This window comes from Pogonomyrmex barbatus, unplaced genomic scaffold (genome assembly GCF_055798465.1).
Source record: "Pogonomyrmex barbatus isolate J1 unplaced genomic scaffold, ASM5579846v1 scaffold3, whole genome shotgun sequence".
Lineage (NCBI taxonomy): Eukaryota > Metazoa > Arthropoda > Insecta > Hymenoptera > Formicidae > Pogonomyrmex > Pogonomyrmex barbatus.
In genome coordinates this window covers 12,948,345-12,969,809 of record NW_028297127.1, presented here as the reverse complement: position 1 = coordinate 12,969,809, position 21,465 = coordinate 12,948,345, and the positions used below count along the sequence as shown (strand labels likewise).

Genomic DNA, 21,465 nt, shown 5'->3' with positions numbered 1-21,465 from the left:
ACACGTCGTACATGCACTACGATTGACGGTGATATTGCGGCGCACGTATCTTTTATGTGTCGTGTTTCTTCTCTCGTTATGGCCACTTATATATCGCTTTAGATGGTTCACACCGCATACTCCATTATATTTCATTTCATACGGACGTGAATGTTGAACAAACTGTAGTCAAGACTTGAAATTGTTGTTTACGAATTTTTTTTCAAATTGATATTAATTGTAACCAGATATGTGAACGTATATTTGTGTGTGCGTGCGTGCGTGCGTGCGTGCGTGCGTGCGTGCGTGCGCGCGCGCGCGCGCGTGTGTGTGTGAGTGTCGGAGAAGAATGAAATATCGATAGATTACTTTTACAACTAGAGATGTTCTTCGGTTACTCTCGTAACATAAAATTGAGATACTACTGTAGCAACATTCGGATTTTTTTTTATTAATATTTTATTGGCAGTTCACGTCCCTCGTTATTCTTTTCTTCGCGTCGCTGCTTGTTCTAAGCAAATGAAACAACGTATGGTCGAATAACTCCATTTGTGCTCGGAGATTGTACTAATTATGAAATAAACGACCGTCGTGAATATTACGCCATGAAAATTCATATGAGGACTTTACATACGTTATATGTAGTTGTAGTTACATACGTTATATGAGTACTCTATCCTCTATCTTAATGTAGCTTTAAAACTACAAGTCCTATATTTGTGTTTCTTTTTTTCCTTACATTAATTTTGAAGTTGATAAGATAACTCAAGAATAGTCAGTTAAATGTCAATTTAAATTTTTAATCTAGCTTCAAATTTTTAAAGTAATCGTATTATAACTTTATCCGTTTTAACTTATATTTAACTCTCATTTAATTTATATTATTAATCATATTTTAAGAAAGAAGAAATATTATCTTTTTTTTTTTAAATTTCTTAAAAATTCAAAACGACGTTGGCGAGGTGGAAATCGCGAATACACGTCTATCGCGCGTGTTTTAGTGGACCGAGGATTAAAGGAGCGAGAATGCTGGGCGATACGCGTGTATGGAGCGTGTACGCGCGGACACGCATATCCACGCGAAATTGCGTGTACACGTCGCGGACACCCGGCGAATTCCCTCGTGCAGGCATGTCCAATCATTGGTGTAGGAATTAGAGTCTCGATGCACACATACCTCTATCCTCCTTCCCCGTGGCGGTCCGTTCACCACTCCCGGCACCCTCCTACACGTGGTTCGCCAAATTAATGAACAGTGTCAACGTCGGCGGCGTCGCTACGCACCGCGCATACGAGATACGTTTATAAAATTCGCTGACGAATCAGTCGCATTTGGATAATTTCGTTATCCCGCCGCAGCCAGGACTTTCTGCGTGATGAAACCTTATTTGGATGCCGGACCCCGCGGGATTCGACAGGCGCGTGCGTTTACGCGAAATCGAATCGTAATCGGATTTCTTCTTCGTTCACTCTGACTCTTTGCGGTTTTCGAGCTTCCAGAAATTCCGGGCTACGAAATCCGATTTGTTTGGGATGACATGAGATTTTATGCAATAAGCTCCATTGTTGGAAGAATCTAAAGTTGATCTTTTTAATCAAGATTTCTCATTGAAATCTTCCATCTCTCTCGTGCGATGTCAATTAGCGTAGTAATTAAATCTTAAATAAAATCTTTTATAAAGTTTCTCTCTTTCTCCCTCCCCCTCTCTTCCTCTCTAAAAAGTGCAATTGAAAGACAAGAACGTATTAAAAATTTTATTATTTATGATGTTAATTAAGAGATTTGGCGGTTTCCTTGAAAAATCATATTTATGATACAATTATCTTAAACATCAAATATCTAAGGCAACGTGAAAATATCGCGTGAGAATAAAGCATCGTGAGCGTCGTGAGATTAAAGTATCTCTGATCGACCCAAATAACAATTCTTCTTTTTCTCCTTCCAGGCTGGCAACGGTGTGGCAGCTACGGTGAGATACCGACGAGGACACCGACGCGGAAGACGACAACGGCGCGATCGTGCTGCGGGAGTAGTGGGGTTGAAAATCGGCGCTTGCTCGGTGTCACTGTCTCTCCCCGACTCTCGCCCCTCGATCGTTCACTCTCGCGTGTCCCACCAGAGATCTACTCTGCCCCCTATCTTTCCTCCCGTTCTCTACGCGTACCGCCCGTGGAGTTTCACCGCCGTGTGTCCACGTGCGTGCACGCCGCGCGTATACGCGCACGCCGGTCACGCGTAATACAGACACGGTTCCAGGACGGAAAGAGGAAGAGGTGCGCGCGCTAACGACGAATGCGCCTGCGCCCGCGGTAGCGCGGAGCGGCGCAGTGGACTGTGCGGCGCTTGATGGGGGAGCGCACCGTTTGGTGGGAGGCCGGCCGCTTGGTGGGGAGAGCGCGTCACCTGTCGAGACATCAGTGTGACGGCGAGCGTCAAAGGACGCGGGTGGTTGATACGCGCGCGCTCGTAATTTCTCCGTGGGAAAGGCGTACGTCGGTCATTTAAACGGCGCTCGCGCGTGGACGCTTGAACGCGTGAACGCGAGTGCCGGTGCTGCTCTATTGTGAGAGAGAGAGAGAGAGACTTTACTTCTCGGCGCGTCTACCTCGCCGTGCGTCGGCGCGCGTGTCGAACGCGCGCCGCTCGGTCCCTCGAGCGTGAATGTGCCACCGCTTGGCCGCTGCGGCGCGGCCGAACGTCCGCGGTAAGACATGCGTGCGGCGGGCCGTCGGTGGACGACCGTGGATGCAACGACCGCAACGACGGGGAACGACGTGGTCGTGTCGCACGTGACTGCCGCCGCGGCATCCGTGCATCTCCCGGCGCAATAGTGGGTGCTCGCGCAGCGAGAGAAAGCGGTCCGAGGTAGAGCGAGTTAACTCGCACGCGCCGCGGCGTCGCCGGGCGTTGTCGTTGCCGCCGAGCGCGGTGTGTGACGGTGACCACGTTACGCGGTACGTACGGTGCGCGTTACGGGCTCGCGATCTCTACCGGCGTTTTGTTCTCGCGTGTGCCGTTCTTGCGGTGTTATTCGGTGGAGAGGAGACTGCGAACCCTGGCACGTCATCACTTTGCGCGTCGCTGCGACACCATCGCGAGGAGAAGATGAGGCGCGCCAGTTTCCGCGTCGCCCTCAGGATGCAACCGGGATTGCTGTTCTGTTGGTGCGTCATCGCGACGGCCACCCTTGCCCTGGCTGCCTGGCAGGAGAACGTCAGGCCGAAGATGTACGTCCAGCTAGGTGAGTGACCTCTTGTGAGTGCGCGCAGTACGAGTGACGCATAGTGTAGTTGTCTCGATTTCTTTTCGCGCTCGCCCCCTCCGGTTGGTTATTCGTGTTTGTGATATGAATCAGTGCGCTGTGTGGTGAATGGAGAGATTTTTCGATCGCGCGAGTGCAGCTCTCGATCGTCGGCGACCTAGAAATTGTGAGATGGTGTTGCTCGAACTTCCAACGGTACTCGTTAAATATCTTTGACGTGATCGCGCGAATTAAAAAATTATTCACGGCGGAAATTAATATTAAGAAATAATGAAGGAATTAATATTCCTATGAAAAAGGTAATCGAAAGGAAAGAAAACCGAGAGAAAAATCGAAAGGGAATAATAACACAATTGACAATTTATATAGTTGCTGTCTTATCGACCTTGCACTCGATTATTCGTGGCTAACCATTGTTCGAATATCGATATCGAACTTACACTTTATTAGATTGCGCAGTAACCGCCACGCCACACGGTGCCTTTGCGAAGTTCGAAGCCGCATATTCTCAAAGGTCGAGATATTTACTTACGAGTTGTACGTAATGACGGTGAAATTATCGCGAGTGGAGGAATTTATGCATTACCCTCTCCCTCGCTCAACGGACGAACTCTTTCTTGTCGAGGAAAGATCGTTCGAGTGGACGGCTGTTAATTCGAATCTTAATCAACCGGATCTTTCGTTGTCCGAGTACGGAGAAAGGAATAAAAAGATATCGATCGTCGTGTTCCCGTTAAATTGTTGAAGCGCGAGACGTCGACGATGCGAGACGAGCGATTTCTCGTTGGCTGCACTCGCGATTTTTCTCGATCTCTCGTTCGTATCACAAACACGAGACTCACGGCAATGCGAGACGCGTCCGTAGAAATTCCAACACGTCGGGCGGCGAACTTTTGTTTTATTCAAATTCTCACAGCTGATTTGGAATCTAGTAATTCATCGCCGCGGCAAGGGATGGGGGGAGGGGGAATTTCTCCCGCGTTATTCATGTAGCTCGCGGCAATTTTTCACATATTCGTGATGTTCTACACCCGGAGTCGGGCGAACGTTTTCACATCGAATACATGAATATTGAATATTTGAATACTGGGCGTTTTTGCGGAATAAAATTGTTAGTGCGACGAACATTTTTTTCCTCAGAGTTATCTGAGTTTGAGTTGATGCTTTGTAGTCATATACCAGTTCACTGATGACAGAGCAGGTATGATATTGATATACCGAAGTAATTTGTACATTTTATATTCCATATGTTAAAATAAGATATAAAGAAATAAAGAATAGATTATTGATATGTTAAGTGCCGCTTCGGTCATTGGAGATTCCGGCGTTATTATAGTTTCAATCTAAATCTGTGAAAATAGATGAAAATTTATGAATAATAATATTTGTAATTATATGACAATTAACATCAACTTGATTTAAAATAATAAGTGCATATACGACATATACGATATTTTTGCTTTAAATTTATGAATATTCCAATATTTTAGCATTAAAGAAAATTATTTACGTTTTGATCTGCAAAAGTAATAATCTCATTTCCTGTCAGATTTACTCTGACATCTTTATTAATTTATATACGGTATTCGTTTTAACGAATTTTATGATAGTCTATTAATACATGATAAATTAATGTCTGTTTCTCATAGAAGATAAATGGAGTATTGGTATATATTAGCGTTGTGCTATAAACTTCTTTCCGTTTACCAAAATTACGAAATTTGATAACAAGATTGAATATGAAATTGAGGCCAATTTCACATAACTTTATTAGTAACGGACGTTTCCTCGAGATCAGCGATTTTTCGAATGGTCCTTTAAAATGACATTTTTATCGACTCCCTCGCACACGTAACTAATTCGAATGGGCACGCCGTTGATGGTAATTTGATACACGTTACCGAGAGAATTTGGATCCAAAGGGGACGAGGGCAGAGAAAAAGAACGTCGGGGAAAGTCGGGGAGGGAGTATAGTGTATAAAGTGTCCTACATCCGAGGCACTCGACCTTAACGGCGCTCCGCGTGTTTCGTACGTTCCGCGTAGAAACGACGCCCCAACATCCATCACTCTTTCCGCGACGGTACGATATCTCGACGTGGGGAAGGAGCGAAATAAATTGCTCCGAAGTGGCTTGCGCCGCTCCGTGGCGCGCAGGCACATGTGGGGGAGGAGGGAGGGAACTCCGGCATACCCGATGTTATATCGCGAGCGCGAGTGGGCCGAATGATTTGAGTGATAGTTGTAGGAATCCCGAATGTGTTTAGAACTCACCATTTGCTCCGTTGTTGCTTTCCACGTCTCGCGAAAGCACGCATTTAGGACGCGCCATTAACGCCTTCTCGCCCAAAGCATCGCCTTTGAAGTCCGCGTCCCGGATCAACGTTTCATTCCCGATTAACTCTCCGAGATAAGATAAAAGAAACGAAACGATATATGTGTGTATGTATGTATGTATATATATATATATATATATATTTTACTTTTATATATATATATATATATATATATATACACATACATACACACATATATCGTTTCGTTTCTTTTATCTTATCTCGGAGAGTTATATTTTACTTATATATATATATATATATATATATATATATATATATATATATAGAGAGAGAGAGAGAGAGAGAGAGAGAGAGAAACTCCGGGGAAGAGAAAAAGGGTTGGCTCTTAAATTTTATTGCAAACCAGATCTTATTAATGAATAAATTTCACTCAAACCGCGCAACTAGGAACTTAGATGTAAATAGGGTTTTATTCATGGCATTCAATAGCGATAGCGAATTTTCAACTCTCAACTCTGGAAAAGCGACGGAACTTTGTACCCAGATGGCCGAAGTTGGAAACCTGCATATCTATTCCCGCTGGGCTTTGAAGATAAACATTTTTCTTTCTAAAGTGTTTGCAACATGAGCAACGGTGGCGTGTGTTTCTCAAAATACCTAATATATTAATAGATTTTTCCACGTGAATATTTTTTTTTTTTATGACTTATTTCGTGCATCGGGGCGTCATTTTTATTTTACTTATTCGTTCGGTGAACGTTGACAATGTAAATGCTTCTTCAATGATTTATCTCGAGAGAAAATTGGCCACAAGTCGGATTTTGGCGATGCGAAACGTAAATTGCACTTTTCGAAAGTTGTCGCGCGAAAGGTGATGCGTTCTTGCAAAATGTGCAGTCTCGGCGCGTATAATGCGCGCATTATTCAATGTGCACCGGTTACGACGTGGCGCATAACGGGAATGGTGTTTTTCTTCGAGATTACGTGGCGTGAATTAGTTATCATTCTCAACATCGCCGCTCTCTCCTCGTCTAATACTGCAGTGCGTATGCCTTGCGCCCGAGGCAAATTAAACGTTACATTTCACGCGCGCGCTATTATCGCGGTCGTCTTGCCGTGAAATTTCTTAAATCATTCCGAATGTACCCCGTGAAATGTGGATTAATCGCCGGAATTAAGAACCACGCTTTACCGCTGTAATTACTTGAACCGCGGGAACAGATGGCCATTAGTCTGAGGTTCTACGAATTATGTTCGCTCGTTGATCACGTTTTTGGTGCAAGCCGTATTGCTCAAAACGTTAGCTTTCTCCCATGTGCGTCGTTATGCTCTTTAACAATCTATTCTCTAATGTCTTACTTGTGAATGGACCATCTTTTTTCCGAAAAAAAGCTACGAATATTTGATAAAGCGCTAAATTATTAAGTTTAGAATTGATAATACAAGTGTCTCTGAAAAATGGAAAAATGTTTAAATTTTTATTTTAAAGTCCCCCTTAAGGCATTGCGCACATCGCACGATACGTAAACGATAACATCTTTCTATTATTTACAAAAGAATTTTATGGTACACATATTTCTCCGTATCTATCCGCGTCGACACGAAAGGCAACACAAACTTATTTCCAATATTATAAAAAAAATAATCCACTATTAAACTTGAAATTTCTGCCGGTTGAGAGAATGTTGAGGAAGAAAGTTAAAAAACAATTTTTATTGTATCTAATCTTTCCCTCGCGTCTTGTTGCTGCACCGACAATCTATGTAAAAACTCTATGTAAACATTATGTATATGTCCTATCCACTCGCGCGGTTACGTGGAACTTTATCTCGGTCGACGTCGAATAAACGTCCCGCTCTCTGTCTATCCGCGTCGACATCGGGCAGCGCAAGCTCATTACGTCGTGACTGATTTCGTTCGGCGATGCATTAGCCGTCGGAGTCTCTCGTACGTGTGCAGCGAGATATAGAGTGCGTCGGCAGGCGCGATGCATCGCGCCGGCTATTGAAATTACGCGAAGCACGTGTCATTAATGCGCCGCGTTGCCGGCTACCGCCGGCGATATCGTTTTGCTCGCTGAGCCAGAATTTCTGCTAATTCTACAACGGGCAAAATCACGCCGGCGGAATCGAAACTGCAATCAACGGTAAATGCATATCGCAGTTATAGGACGTCGCCCCGGAAGCCCCGCGATAACGCAGTGTTTTCCGGGGTGTTTATTGTACCTAACGGCCGCGATTTCTACTTCTCGCTCGCTCGTTATCGGCCGTGACGTTTAAAAAGGCACCGCGATAACGACCGGTTAACTAATTACGCATCGATCCGATTACGCATAAATCCGCTTTATGATCCTTAGCGTACGTGATATACCTCTCCCCTCCCCCCCTCTTCCTCTATTAATGCACGTTATCCGATACGATCCATAAATATTTACGTGACGCGCAGTTGTAATTTCCTATTGACAGCCGGCAAATCGACGAGCCCTCCGATAATGACGGAGACTGCATTACGGATCAATACATTGTAGTTGATTCTCTAGCGCGTGTCATTCATGCGGTCCCCCGTCGCGTGATTACTTGATGCCATTAAATCTCGCCGTTGTCTTCTCCGCCTCTCCGGCGAATTCGCGCGTTCTTGCAATCCACGTATTTTCGTATCACGCGATTCGAGAGTAATTATTTCGTTATTACTAAGAGTCATCTATGTCGACGCGATCTTACAAGATCGACGGGATCGAAATTATATTGGATTGGAAATTCCGAAGTTTCAAACGGTAAATAAAGTAATGCTCGATTAACCAGGTTTTGTAGTTTGTGTCAATTCGCATTACGTGTACCAAGCAAACGTTTCCCACTATGCGCTTGTTGTACAACGCGAATGACGCTCGCTTCTATCAGCCATGACAAGTTCAAAGAGAGGTAATAACCGGTTATCCAATTGCGAATGCTGATGAAATCCTCTTTATGATTATTGCCGTGTCCATTGTCCAAATGTAAATTATCGAAACCGGACCGGTTAGAATTCGGCACGGCGAAACTGCTGGGCATCAATCATTGTTTCCATTTTTTTTTTGTTTTGTTCGTATAGAAATATTTATCTCTACATAGCACGGATTTCCATATAGCGAGATACTTGTTGATTTTTTTGCCATAGCGATTGATAAGTCGCGTCGGCCACCAGATCCGGAATCGCGCGCGCTCACGCTTTACGATCAATCGCGTCGTCCGTTAAAATGTAAAAATATATCTGCGCGTTTTTCGCGATCGCCGTAAATCAAACTGGTTCCCTCCCTCCCTCCTCACTCCCTGGTTCGCTACATACACGCAATTTTCGTGGAGAATATTCGCCGAACACCGCGCACCGCGCGAGTTAAAAATTCGAAGCCGTACGCCACGCCATGCAGCGACCTCGGCGCGCCGGTGTATTACGGATAAAGGGAGATCACTGGGCTGGAACCGCGCGCACCCCTTTAGCATTCCGAAAGTCGCGCGCCGATCGATAACGTGGCGAGACATCGGAACCGAATCCGTCGTAAATTTCAACGAGCGGACTTGGCAATCGTACAACAATTTTTTTTTTTTTTAAACGGCCGTTGTGTGTCGAAAATACGCGACTTGCCAATGCTTTTCTCACGCTTGAAAATTTATGCGTGCGCGCGGTTGTCAACGCCAAACTCTGTATCAGGGAGATAGATGTGATACGCGATAATAAATTGCTATAAATAATGTATCGCGCGCGCGCGCGCGCGCGCGTGTGTGTGTGTGTGTGTGTGTGTGTGTGTGTGTGTGGCGCGTGCGTGCGTGTGCTATAAGTGCACGTTGTCTCTAGAAATATCCGATATACGCGCATTGCGGGGTATAGGCATTCGCGTATCGCTTTTAGAGATTTATGCATACGACAGCTCTGCCGATTCGCGCACTAGTATTTCAACGTGCCGATTACGAGGACGGAATCAAAAATCCTCCAAGCGGATCGTCTGTCGTGTAATTAAATTCGAGTGATAAATCAAATACCGCAACGCTCGTGCTCGCGCGCGCGCGCGCGCGCACGTGCGTTCTGCTTTACGCCTCGTGTACGCATGATATATCGATTACGCGTTCACGTGAATCGTCATTAAAAGACACTCGAGCAGCAGCGGCGCGGCTGATAACAGCGGCCGTTACGAGTTCATTACTACATCGTGAAGCCGGTGCCGTGAGTGCCGGATCGGAATATGGGCTATGGCGGGCAGTTAATCCATATTACGGTAACTTTATCTGGTAGCGAGGAATACCGCAACGGACCAATCACGGCGGCGGTTCTCCTCCCGCGGTGCCCCTCGCCGACCGACGAGGATACATTATGATTAGTTTCAGCGTGCTGTGTTATGCGCCGCGGCACGTATAACCTGACCTCGGCCTAACCACTGGCTAAAATTGCTGGGAATTGTGTCAATTGACTCTGATCGTGGAATGAGAACGTGGGCGAGATATGCGGTAATGCGACGTCTCATCTCTTTCCCTCCCTCCCTTCGTCTCTCTTTCTCTCTTTCTCCAAGGAGAGATGGACCTCTTGTACTTGACGAGAGGGTGCACCGATAAAATTTACGTCGCCTAAGAAAAAGACCATTTGTTACGACAGTGTAGCGGCCGTGTGGCCGTCCGTTACGTCGTCGTGGAAAAAAGAGAAACTTTTTCGACGAGCTCCCACGGGGGATAACTGATCGCTGTAGTGTCTCGGTGTCGTTGACCTCGGCAAACAAGTAGATCGATGGGACGACAGCACACTTGCTAAAGTTGTCGTTAAACATCGATAGCGTTTGTTGCGTTAATGATACGTTCTCATCTTCATCGGTTCAGCGACGGAGCGATGTTATTAGATTAATTAATAATTAAAATAATCGAGCGACAGAAACAAGCAACGAATGGATGAATGATATTGCTTGTAAATTAAATCGAAACGATTTTAGATTTTAGATTCAGGCTTACTCGATGCTATTTCTAAGCGGTAAGGAGACACTAGAAGATTAGATTTTTATCTTTTATAATTTTTCGGAAAATTCAAACAAAAATATACAACTGTTAACTGTGCACGGTCGTCTAGTCACATTTATCGAGTACGTCTTAAAATTAAGTCTCCATTTTTATCCACTTATAAAATCTTAAAAAGGTGATAATTGCGATGTAAATTACCGATCGACGGTTGGTGGGTGGGCACACTTACAGAGCTGGAAAAATGATTGATTCGACGTGAGAGATGCGAGAGGGGCGCTTCTCTTTAAAGATCTCTCTCTTTGAAGATCGCTCGCGTGTACGTACCGCTCCCGCATTTTTTTGTGCATCTCGAGTACGCACTCTATGGTGGAATAAGTAGCGTGCTGCCATTGCCGAGGGGTTCATAAATCTTTTGTCGAGAAGATTCCCTCCGCTTCCCGTGCCCGAAAGCAAAAGGTCAAAAGTGGCGGTGGTTGCCGAAAAACGGCGGCCTGAGTGGTTCCTTCGTCAGGGTATTGCTGAAAGTGTCCTCTTATCACCAGAGTGTTGACTCGCCTTGGCGAGAGGTACTGGCGAGGTACAGAAGTCGTTGTAAATCGGTATACGATAAAGATGACATGAAGATCTTCGATACAGCTCTTATATTTCTGTCGACCGAATTGCCGTAACTTAAGCTAGTTATTAACGTGAGCAACAACCAGCCTTATCAATCTTTCCGCCTTATCAATCTTTATATCTTCTGGTTTAGAATCAAATCGATACGTATCAATTTTGAATATTTCAATCCAGTTCTCCGTATATCTTAACCTGATGAGAATCCAGTCTGAAAGTTTTTGTATCCTATCTTTGAAACTTGACGCGCTCTCACAAATAGACTAACACACATGCACACACACGCGCACGCGCGCGCACACATACACTCTGTGTCTCCTTAACAGCGTGTCGCGTCTTTATAAGGCAGACAATGGTTCATGTGTCCTTAACCTACAGATTAAAATATCACGTCAGAGTGTAAGCGAGAGAGAGAGAGAGAGAGAGACAATAGTGCCGCGGCGAGATGTAAGAAGTGAGAGATGTAAGAAGAGCGAGAGAGATGACGGGCGTTCGCTTTCTCTCGCGCTTTAGCTCGCCGATAAAGCCGTAGCGCGGCGCGAAGTCGTCTATTTTTCTTTCTTGGATGCATCTTCCGCGTCATTGGGTCGAATGATGAAATTAAACGATGTCGCAGTTCGTTCGATGATCTCTCCGGTAAGGTTAACTGACCTCTCAGTCGTCACCCCGACGTCCCCCATGTCCCTCCTCGCTCGTCTTCCATGTTTGTTTGACCCTCGCACGTCCTGCGTCTTTGTTCTCGGGAAGTGTACACATCGACGTCTTTCTTCGTTTCGTCGCTCGCGTGGCGGTCCGATCTTTTCTTCCTCGATTTGGCCAGCGTAGAAATTGGTTTATCGCCGGGCAAAGTATGAATAATTCAAGCGAGCCGATTCGCAGTCCAATCAATTTGGGACGGAAAGCAAAGTGGGTGGCCTGAAGGGTCGCCAGGCACGAGGGGGTGAAACGAAAAGCGGCATTAGCGAAGCCGTTGAGTTTAATGTGCAGGACGAGCGAGAGTAGTTGTGGCTGGGGAGGAGGGGGAGGAGTAGTGCCTACTAACTCCGGTGCCGCTGGAATGGGGAATGCTTTTTCGAGGGGGAGGCTTGTTGTTATGAAATTCACGATATGTCGAATTTGCGCTGTTTGAAATAAATTGTATTTGAGCATTTTAAATTCCGTCCAACCTAAAATATCATGATTTATATATAGCATAAAGTTATTTTGTTTTCAGCATAAAGTTATTTTGTTAATTTTCAAGGAATGTTTTAATAATACGTGTTGTTATACATTCTATAGGAAAATATATTATTTTCGTATGCATGTATGTTTAATTATTTTTTATTAATTTAGCTCACTTATGCTATTGCTTTTCAAACGTTGCGCAAAACGTGAATGTTCGTAGAAAAGTTTTACTAAAATCTTGACGTGTCTGCACATAATCACGATACGTATCGCAGCGTACGCACGTGTGTATACATGCACATGGTGAAAATGTAATGGGGAAAGTACAGGGACGTGGAAGAATGAAGCGGTGGGAGGGAGGAAGGGGACGAGAGGTTTGCGCAAAGTGTACACAACAAACACACCATCTGTTTATGGAGGTGATTTTTAGAGGTAGCTGTTGTTACGACGACGCTGTTGTTTTAGAGCTTCGAGCCAGCGACTGCTGGCGACATAGAGACGCAGAGAACGTGAAGAATTGGATCTTAAAAGAAATATATACCGTGGAAATCATGGCGAAACATTGGAGCGAAATCGAATTTTTCCAGGCAAGAGGATCGGGAGGGTCTTTAATAAAGATTATTTGAGCGCGGCGGGTTTTTTCAATTTTCCGGGACTTTAAGGTCAAATAAGCAAACTTGGTTGCCAACTCAACGCCTTATCGAATCAAAATGTTAAGTACCAGAGATAAATTTATAAAACGTGTATATCGTTGCGCACACGCGAGGCATACGCGAGCTCTATTCCGTGTACAATATTTTGCTTAAACTGCTGCTTATCGCAAGTAATTAGGAATAAGAATCTCGACTGAAAACACAAAGCAGATTACGCTGCAAGTTTCCTTAAACTGGACGGAGTTTGCTCGGCGAAACGTAGTCGGGCTATATACCGCTTCTCTGCAATTTGGATACAGGAAGGAGCCGTGAAATCGAAATCGTGGCACTCGCGCTGTTCCAACGAATTACGGCCGCGGAAAGCTGTCGTGAGCGCTTAGTTATACCTACGCTCCGTTTCAAATCCAAACAATTCCGCCGCGTCTGCGATCGCATTCGAGGCGGGAAACGACGCCCCAGCGTCGGAGCAGGCAAATGTCGGTGTGCCTAACTAAAGCAATGTATAATTAATTTAGCGCGCGATGGCGAATTACAATGGCGGGAAGACGGGCGAGAGGGGACGCAATGGGAGGGAAATGATCATGGATTTGCGGTGGAGGAGGGAGGGAGGGAGGGAAGAACAGGGCGGTTGTGCGGCGCGGCGCGGCGCGGCGGGGCGGGGCGGGGCGAGAGTAAAAAAGGAAATGCACATGGGGGCATCGCCGTGTCGCTCGGTGAACAACTTTCGCAAACTCAATTACACAGGTTTTTCTCCGTTGTTGATTTTTGCTCGCGATTTTTCCGTCGCGTAATTGCTGAGCGCAGTTCTCCGGTTGTTCACTACCGGTGTGCACGACCGCCTCTATACGGTGTCCAGAAAATCGTGCCGGCAGAGTGCCTCGCCCGTCGCGATAATTGAATTAAATGTCGCACGCTTGATTTATAGCACAGTCTTATCGTCGCCAAGCTCTTAGGCATTCTAAATTTTGCAATTTTCTCGCCCACTTTTATTTGCTCGCTTACTAAATGTAACGTGAGGTTATACGATTATGCTTATCCGTATAATAATTATATTATTAATATTATATTATGTACTATTAATTTACTTCTCAAGTTTCATAAGACATATGAGATTATGTGATTCCTCTTATTTCGGATAGTTATGCAAGACTTGAAGTTTCAATTATTATCGAGTCTAGGTGCTAGAGCTGATGCGAGAAAATATTATAAATCGCGTCGCATATCTCTTACAAATCTCTCCTCCTATTTCTCATCAGTGACGATTAGTTTTCATTTCGGTGCGCACGGTGCATCCTTGCGCAAACTCTCGGATGCACGCGAGAACGTTGAGAGGCGGAATATCAGTTTCTGTCTGTTGCCACCGAGCCTTTGACCGGATCACGAAACCATTATGCCCGATGGTCTCAATATGTTGTAAGTTACTCCAATCCGTTGCAATTCGCGGCTAATCGAGCGTATCACGTGAATCAATACGAGCTCCAGGTCTGTCGCCTCTCTCCCCTCTCCAACGGTTTCTCTTTCCGTTGCGTTTCTAAACTTCGACGTCCAACCCTCCGTTGGTTGCCTGGCTTCTCTCCTCTCTCTCTCTCTCTCTCTCTCTCTCTCTCTCTCTTTCTCTCTCTCTGCTTTTTTCTTTTTTTCTCTTTTTTTTTTTTTCAAGACGTCGATGCTTTCGGCTGTTCGCAAGTATCGTTAAGACTTTTAAAAGCTTCTCGACAAGTCTGCCCGAAAAGTTTACGCGGAATTGCGATAATTATCTCTATAGAGCGTCCTATTTGTCATTCTGTGATTACGATTTTGTACAATCGAGTTTCATTGAAATTCCGTTAAAGACGAATGGGATACGCGCTTTTGTTATTTCCAGATCATTTGAAAAAGTAAAAACGATTTATTTGTAAAAATGTTGAAGGCTATATGAAAATGTTCGTTGTTGAAAATATTTCTTGTTATTATACTTTCGCAACAATGCAAAAAATTCAATGAAGAAAAAGTAATTAAGGCAATATGTAATGAAATATGTCGACAAAATTTAAGTAAGTGGATAGTATGGCTACTTTTACGATTTAATTTTTAACACAATGCAGTGTTTTAATCTCATTTTGAGCACATTAATTTTTGGAATATAAAGAATATAAGACTTTGTAATTTTTCTGATGAATGTGAATTTGTATTAATTCACTACAAAGAGATATAAAACTAACATTATCGCATAGCGGCGTTCCATAAAGCAGCAGACGAAACTTCCTTTCATCATTTCCACGCTACGGTCGTTTCCGAAACATCTTTATGAAAATCGGGACTTGGGTATTGCCCCTTTCCCCTCTCCGCTTTTCCCGACTAATGGCGAACGGAAACATCGACGAGACTTTTCGGACGGTCAACGTCGCGAAGCGTTGACTCGTATCCAGCGGGATCGATCGCTCTCGAGTGTCCTGCAGGATGCGTCATATTGGCTGGCGCCTATTCTCCCGTTCACGCCGGTCGTGGACGACTCTCTAGTGTACGATCTTTCCATGCGAACATTACTTCCACACATGGTCACCGACTGTGTGTACCTTCTGGTCCGAAGTATAATCTTTGATGATGCGTACTCGAGAGAGGATGAGAGAGAAGGAGAGAGATTCTTAATACCTCTCGACGAGTTACAATTTAAACCGCTGTCCTCCCACAACGTTGTTTCCTGGCCAATGCCGATAAGCGTATTGTTCTTTATCTCTCTCCCCATTACTTCTCCCTTTCCTTCTTCTCTTTTCATTTTATCCTTTTTGGCATTCGACCATCATTGTGTGGCCTCGTCTTTTAATTGAGGTTTCTGGCGGCTCTTAATTTACGATACGTGTTACTCGGTGCGAGAGCGCCCACTCTGATCCCTCAATGATCAAGAAAATGCAATCCGAAGAGCCCGTATCTCTCGGCAGCTGGCTGCAGCCGCCGAGCAGCAGTATCGCGCGTAAATATGTTTTAATATTTAATGATACTGTTCCAAGTTCTTCGTCCTCCGTTCCTCCGTTCCTCAACCAGCTTTACGCACGGCACTAAGTTCTCGCTTTGAATTACATCTCGCAAATTCTCGGGGTGCTAGCAGTACAAATTCTGAATAGGAATATGTAAGTTGCGAGACGCGGTCGGTGCATCTTAAATTACCTGCGACAAGGAGTCGCGGATAGTTCTCGTTTCTTGCACGTTTGAATCCAGTACAAACGTGCGCGTGCATATTCTTGCGTAATTAGCGTCGTGAAACATTCGAAATGGCGAATTTAACTGTGGGTCGCTGACGCAATGCTAGATTGACGCCGCTGGTATATCTATCGACCTTTCGTTGAACGATCAAACTTTCTCGTAGCTGGATTTCTCGTCTCGTGTCACGAATCAGAAGCTTTTCAATCGCTACGACTGGCATTCCGGAAGATCGATCGTTCTCCCTCCGTCCTTTCTCTCTCTCTCTCTCTTTCTCTTTCTTTCTCTCTTTTTCCTACCCCTCTTCTGTCCTGCAGGACGATGCGACAGTCGTGAGAAAGCTGAGGGCCACGAAGGACGATCGGAGGTTTAAAAGGGACAAATGGAGGGTGTCCGGAGGGTACTTTGACTCAGGCACCATTGCTCTCGGAAACGATCGTCTCCCTTCCTCTTACGGTCCCATTCTCTCTTTCTCCACCTTCTCCACGGTTGGCTCCTAATATCGTGGCTTAAGATGTCCGATACACGTACGATCGACCGAGCGTGTGCATCCTCGATAGGATCACAGGAACGCCCGCTGGTAGACACACGAAGAGAAAAATGACTATACGTATGAAAGGACAACCGGTAGGAAGAGAGATAAAAAGAGGAAAGAAGATAGAGAGAGAGAGAGCGCGAGATCCTCCACGTGAGCCCGTGATCCTGGATTAAAAAGCCTTGTACCGGCCGAAGCTGGACGAAGCTCCAGCCCGTATCCAGCGGAGCGCCGGATCGCCGCTATTTTCCACCAGGAATTCTAGAGCGCCGTGTGCACTATGTGCGCCGGGATATCCCCGCAATTACACCCTCCGCGTGTTCGTTTTCCCCGCCGACCGATTTTTCCCGCATTCGACCACAAATAATCCAGACTTTCGGCGCAATATCGTTCTATCTGGCCGTGCAAATATTTAAGCCGTCTCTGAAGAGGAGAATGCAGGAAGAGATAGAGATAGAGCCGGTGGGAATGAGAGACGCCGTGAGACAGAGGGAGGGAACGGGGAAGGGAGGAAAGACAGACAAACCGAGGGAGAGAGAGTGAGAGAGAGAGAGAGAGAGAGGGGGGGGGGAAAGAGACCATGAAAGAGGGGGAGAGACGGAGAGGGATTCGTGGCTGCATCATATATCCCTTGCGGTGGTCGAGTGCGCACTGACGGTCCACACTGCATCGGTGGTGGTGCAATATCGGTGAGGGGGTGGCAAGGCCACGTGACCGCCCACGGGCGCCATATTAGAGACGAGAGTCGACGGAGACGCGCGAGTTTGTACGAATGCCGAGTCGCCATGTGGTCCTCGCGGGCAGAGCCGATCAATACCTAGCCGGCTGCTGGCAGAACCAAGAGAGCACGAAGTTATGCACGCGCGACTACGACTACGGCCACCACCATAACCACTGCCGCCACTACCATCACTACCGTCATCATCATAGACGGCACGGAGGGGGAGGGGGGAGGGCGACGGTGACGGCATTTTGGGGGTCACCGTCCTCCGTCCACCCTGTTACTATGGGGACAAGTTAAGGAACGGGAGGAGTGCGAAGGAGGGAATCCGGGATACCATGCCTTCTTGATTGCAATTTCTAATACCTTCGCTCTCGGAGGTTAATGCGGAACGCCGAGAAGTTCGGGCATCGCGCGCGGGGGATGTGCCGCGCGACGCGATTCGGTAGCGACCGGAACGTAACGACGGGGGCATCATAGTTGCCAAAGTGTGGCCGCGACGTTAATGGGCTGGCACCGTGATTAATGCCTAACGCGAAATTGACGCGAAGATAGTCCAACTGCGCCTGAACGTGCCAACGCCATTGTCCGACTCTCGCGTGTTAAAACGGCGTGAATGCAATAACGCATTTCAATGCGTAAAATGCTAAAGTGCTCGTTATGTCGCCCCTTTTATCCGCGATTTTATTTTGCCCGATATCTCTCTTTTGATACACCGTTCAAATCTATCGATGCGAAAACAGCGTTATTAACGCTTTTTTTTGCTTAATTTCTGTGGATTTTGTTCGTGAAAACCTGGCGTGGATAAACGGCCCGGTAATATCATCGCTCGTATTTTATACTATCGTGCTGATATAGTTTGTCGCGTTATCAATGATGGCTCAACCGCATTCACAACAGATAACATTTGAAAACTGCAATATCCGCATTTTTATAAGAGCAAAACTCAATATGTCGTGCACACCATTACATGTTACAAGCAGTATTTATCTCAGATTTTGCTTTGCAAACTGCAATAATAAAAGCAAAAAAAAAATCATTTGTTTTACAACCTTATATACAATGTAAGAATATTTTAACAATATTTATCTAGATTGATGGATATATTGTATAAATTGATACTAATTGTTTTCAGCCCGTTTTTCTTGAAGCTTTATCAATTATTTTTTAATATTAAACGAACAAAATACATTCTATATGTGTGTATGAACATATAAAATCTTTAACATTAAATTTGCGAAGGCAATAAACCACAATCACAAGAAAGTTTTCGTTCTTTTTATGATTATGCATTTTTCCCGTTGTATTTTATTGCATTTCAACGGGATTCACTCCTCTCTCTCTCTCTCTCTCTCTCTTTCTCTCATACATTTTTATCGTTAGTATTTTATACATTTATACATTTATTGTAACATACATTGCGGATGCCACTCCCTTTTTTTTTAATTTATCGAGTTTCGTCATGTTGGCCGATCTTCGGCTCATCAATCGTTTCAACTCCCAAGAACACATAAAACTCGTCCATTTCGCGGCCTGCCTTTCTATCGAGGCCGGTTGCTCTCCTTCACTTTCAATGTTAAGAGAGCACAAAATTATGCACGACGGCAGCGATGTCAATGCGATGTCGTCTTCGCTTCAGGACGGAGATGCGTCGTCGACCGGAAGCGAGCATATATACGGAAGTTTTCATACGAGCTTTCATACGAGAGCTCTATTACTACCCTCGATATCCAGCCATCATCAGGGTGGATGCACGATACCATATATATGGATGCGCTCTACCGCTCGCTTATAAAGCTTTCACGCTTTTTCTGTCGAAGACGTCATCGCATGCGTACGTGATTGTTAATAAATATGTTAATAAATATGTTAATAAATATGTTGTTATTTTAACACGCCGTAAAATCGGGTCACGCGCGTGTATTATGCCCGCGCGTGCACATGCCGATATGGTTAATTAGCAGCCTCTTTTGTTGCATCATAATTCATTGCCACATACTCGCGTTCGCTAAGTCGTACCATTTAATCTGATTAAGCTCTCTTCATTTCATAGGGATGTTGTTGTCTATTTTATTTGTCGTCATTTTAATGCGTCTGTTATTTTCCATTCGATGAAAACAGCGATGCTTAATTATGTACACTTTTCTGATATTTTTCGCTTCCCGTTTTATCCAATCTCGCGTTCGTTAAAAAGCAACGGATAATAGTTCTGATCTATGTTTTATCTCGAATGCCGTCGGTCAAAAATATATCTCGATATTGTTAGTTTGTTGTTTTTTCTTATTGCTTTGAAAAATGTTTTGATATTATGGAAAATCTCTTGAAATATAGCGTGACGACGACGAAAATGACGAGAATCCGATGACGATCTCGAAGATCATTGTTCGCCGCTCGAGCAAATCTGAGCGGTGGGAACGAATGAGGAAATCGGGGAGGTTGACGACCGTTCCCTCCGTCATGGCACAATGGCCGATTGCCATTTCCAATATCTTCCCTTGTGTGTAACCGCGCCGATGCAAGGAGCGTCGATAGAATTTCGTCGTTCTGCCGTTCACGCGCGTCGGTTTTCTCGATTCTCCTGATTTCCATATTTCTCCATATAGCCAGAGTCTTGCTGTTCGCCGCCTCTCTGTTCCTCTCGCCTCTCGTCGTTCTGTACCGATCTATATCCGTCTCTCTCTCTCTCTCTCTCTCTCTCTCTCTCTCTCTCTCTCTCGCTTCCGGTAGCTACAACAGTTACGGGAGATTATGGAAAAGCCACGCGGCGCGACGAAGATAACGGCTGTATTGCCCGCGTGCGGAATAGAGATAGACGCGGGGAGTCGTCGCGTCGGTATAGCAGACGAAGATGGTAGAATGGACGAAGAGAGAAAGATGTTTCGGAACGAGGGGAGAAATAGATCGTGGGAGAGAAAGGGAGAAGGATATACATCGACTGCAGCGGGAGGGTAACTTCTCTCAGTCCGACTCGACCCAACTCCGATTCTGCTTTACTGTCTCGTCATGCAAATTCTACGACGACGGGATAAGCGAAGGCGGTCCCCTCCGTTGCCCTACGTACTTGCTGCACTGTCCTGCTCTTTCGAAGCACACACGCACGCACGCACGCACGCACGCACGCACGCACGCACGCACGCATCTACGCACGCATGTATGCATGCGTGCGTTATGCGGGTAATGTCAGATACGGCGTGAATGGCGGCGGGGAGGGGGGGAGGGGTGTGATGAGGGGAACGAACGAACGAACGAACGTTCCGCCGAAAACAATGAGTCCCTGATTGGGGAAACGCTGGCATAGTTTTCGAGAGCTATGCACGTTGGTTCAGAGTTATCGCCGTCATCGTAGGTGTGCGCCTGCGAATAGTTTGCGGATCAGTTCGCCGGATTATATCCCCGATACGCTCACTTGCTTCCTTCGCGCACGCTTGATATTTAGTTCGAGAATCGATCGCGTTAGATTCGGCCATAAGTTTCCGATCTGATCGCGCGCCGGAAGAACAAAGGAGAGCGCGCACCGAAAGTTCCGTACTATAAGATATCTGATAGATAGCGTACTTTTATTACTTATCTTATTTTATCTTCTATCGTCTTAAAATGAGGCGCGTTTTTAAAATAAGATCTGGAGAGATTAACAAAGCTAGTAAAAATAAATATTACCTATTATGAAAAATTTATACGTATAAGTAATCGCTCTTAATTTAAGATTTTATATAAAAGAACAACGTAATTATTTATTTAAGATTATTTAAGATTTATATAAGTTCAATGATTTAAAGAGATTCAGGAAAAGTGCTTGTTTTCAGATGAACGAGCTGCAAATGCTTGAACAAATAAAATCGAGCTTCAAGGAGATATTCAAGCATTCATAAAAACGCGATACTTTCAGCACTTTCCGGTTGTCTGTGCCACGCGATTCTCGGTAATTAAGCGGATAACGACACTCGTCAAATTGACCTCGTGCTATCTCGCCGTCATCAATTTTTATTAAAGCGGTCGCATTTGAAGGACCCGTGCTCACTCACGACCCTCGCGTCCTCCTCTTCTCGATTCCTCTCCAACCGTGAAGATCGATGAACCCTTTCGCGGAACACC

General features: G+C 45.2%; 1 protein-coding gene across 3 annotated transcripts in view; it reads left to right on the top strand.

Annotated features, from left to right (window-relative positions):
- Positions 1-21,465, top strand: part of Sema1a (semaphorin 1a) — a 225,185-nt gene that overhangs the window by 43,867 nt on the left and 159,853 nt on the right. For all 3 annotated transcript variants that reach the window (XM_089079208.1, XM_089079205.1, XM_089079206.1), the window contains exon 2: positions 1,926-3,221. In XM_089079208.1, coding sequence (XP_088935334.1) covers positions 3,086-3,221 — 136 coding nt within the window. In that variant the 5' untranslated portion in view covers positions 1,926-3,085. The remainder of the gene's footprint in view (positions 1-1,925; positions 3,222-21,465) is intronic.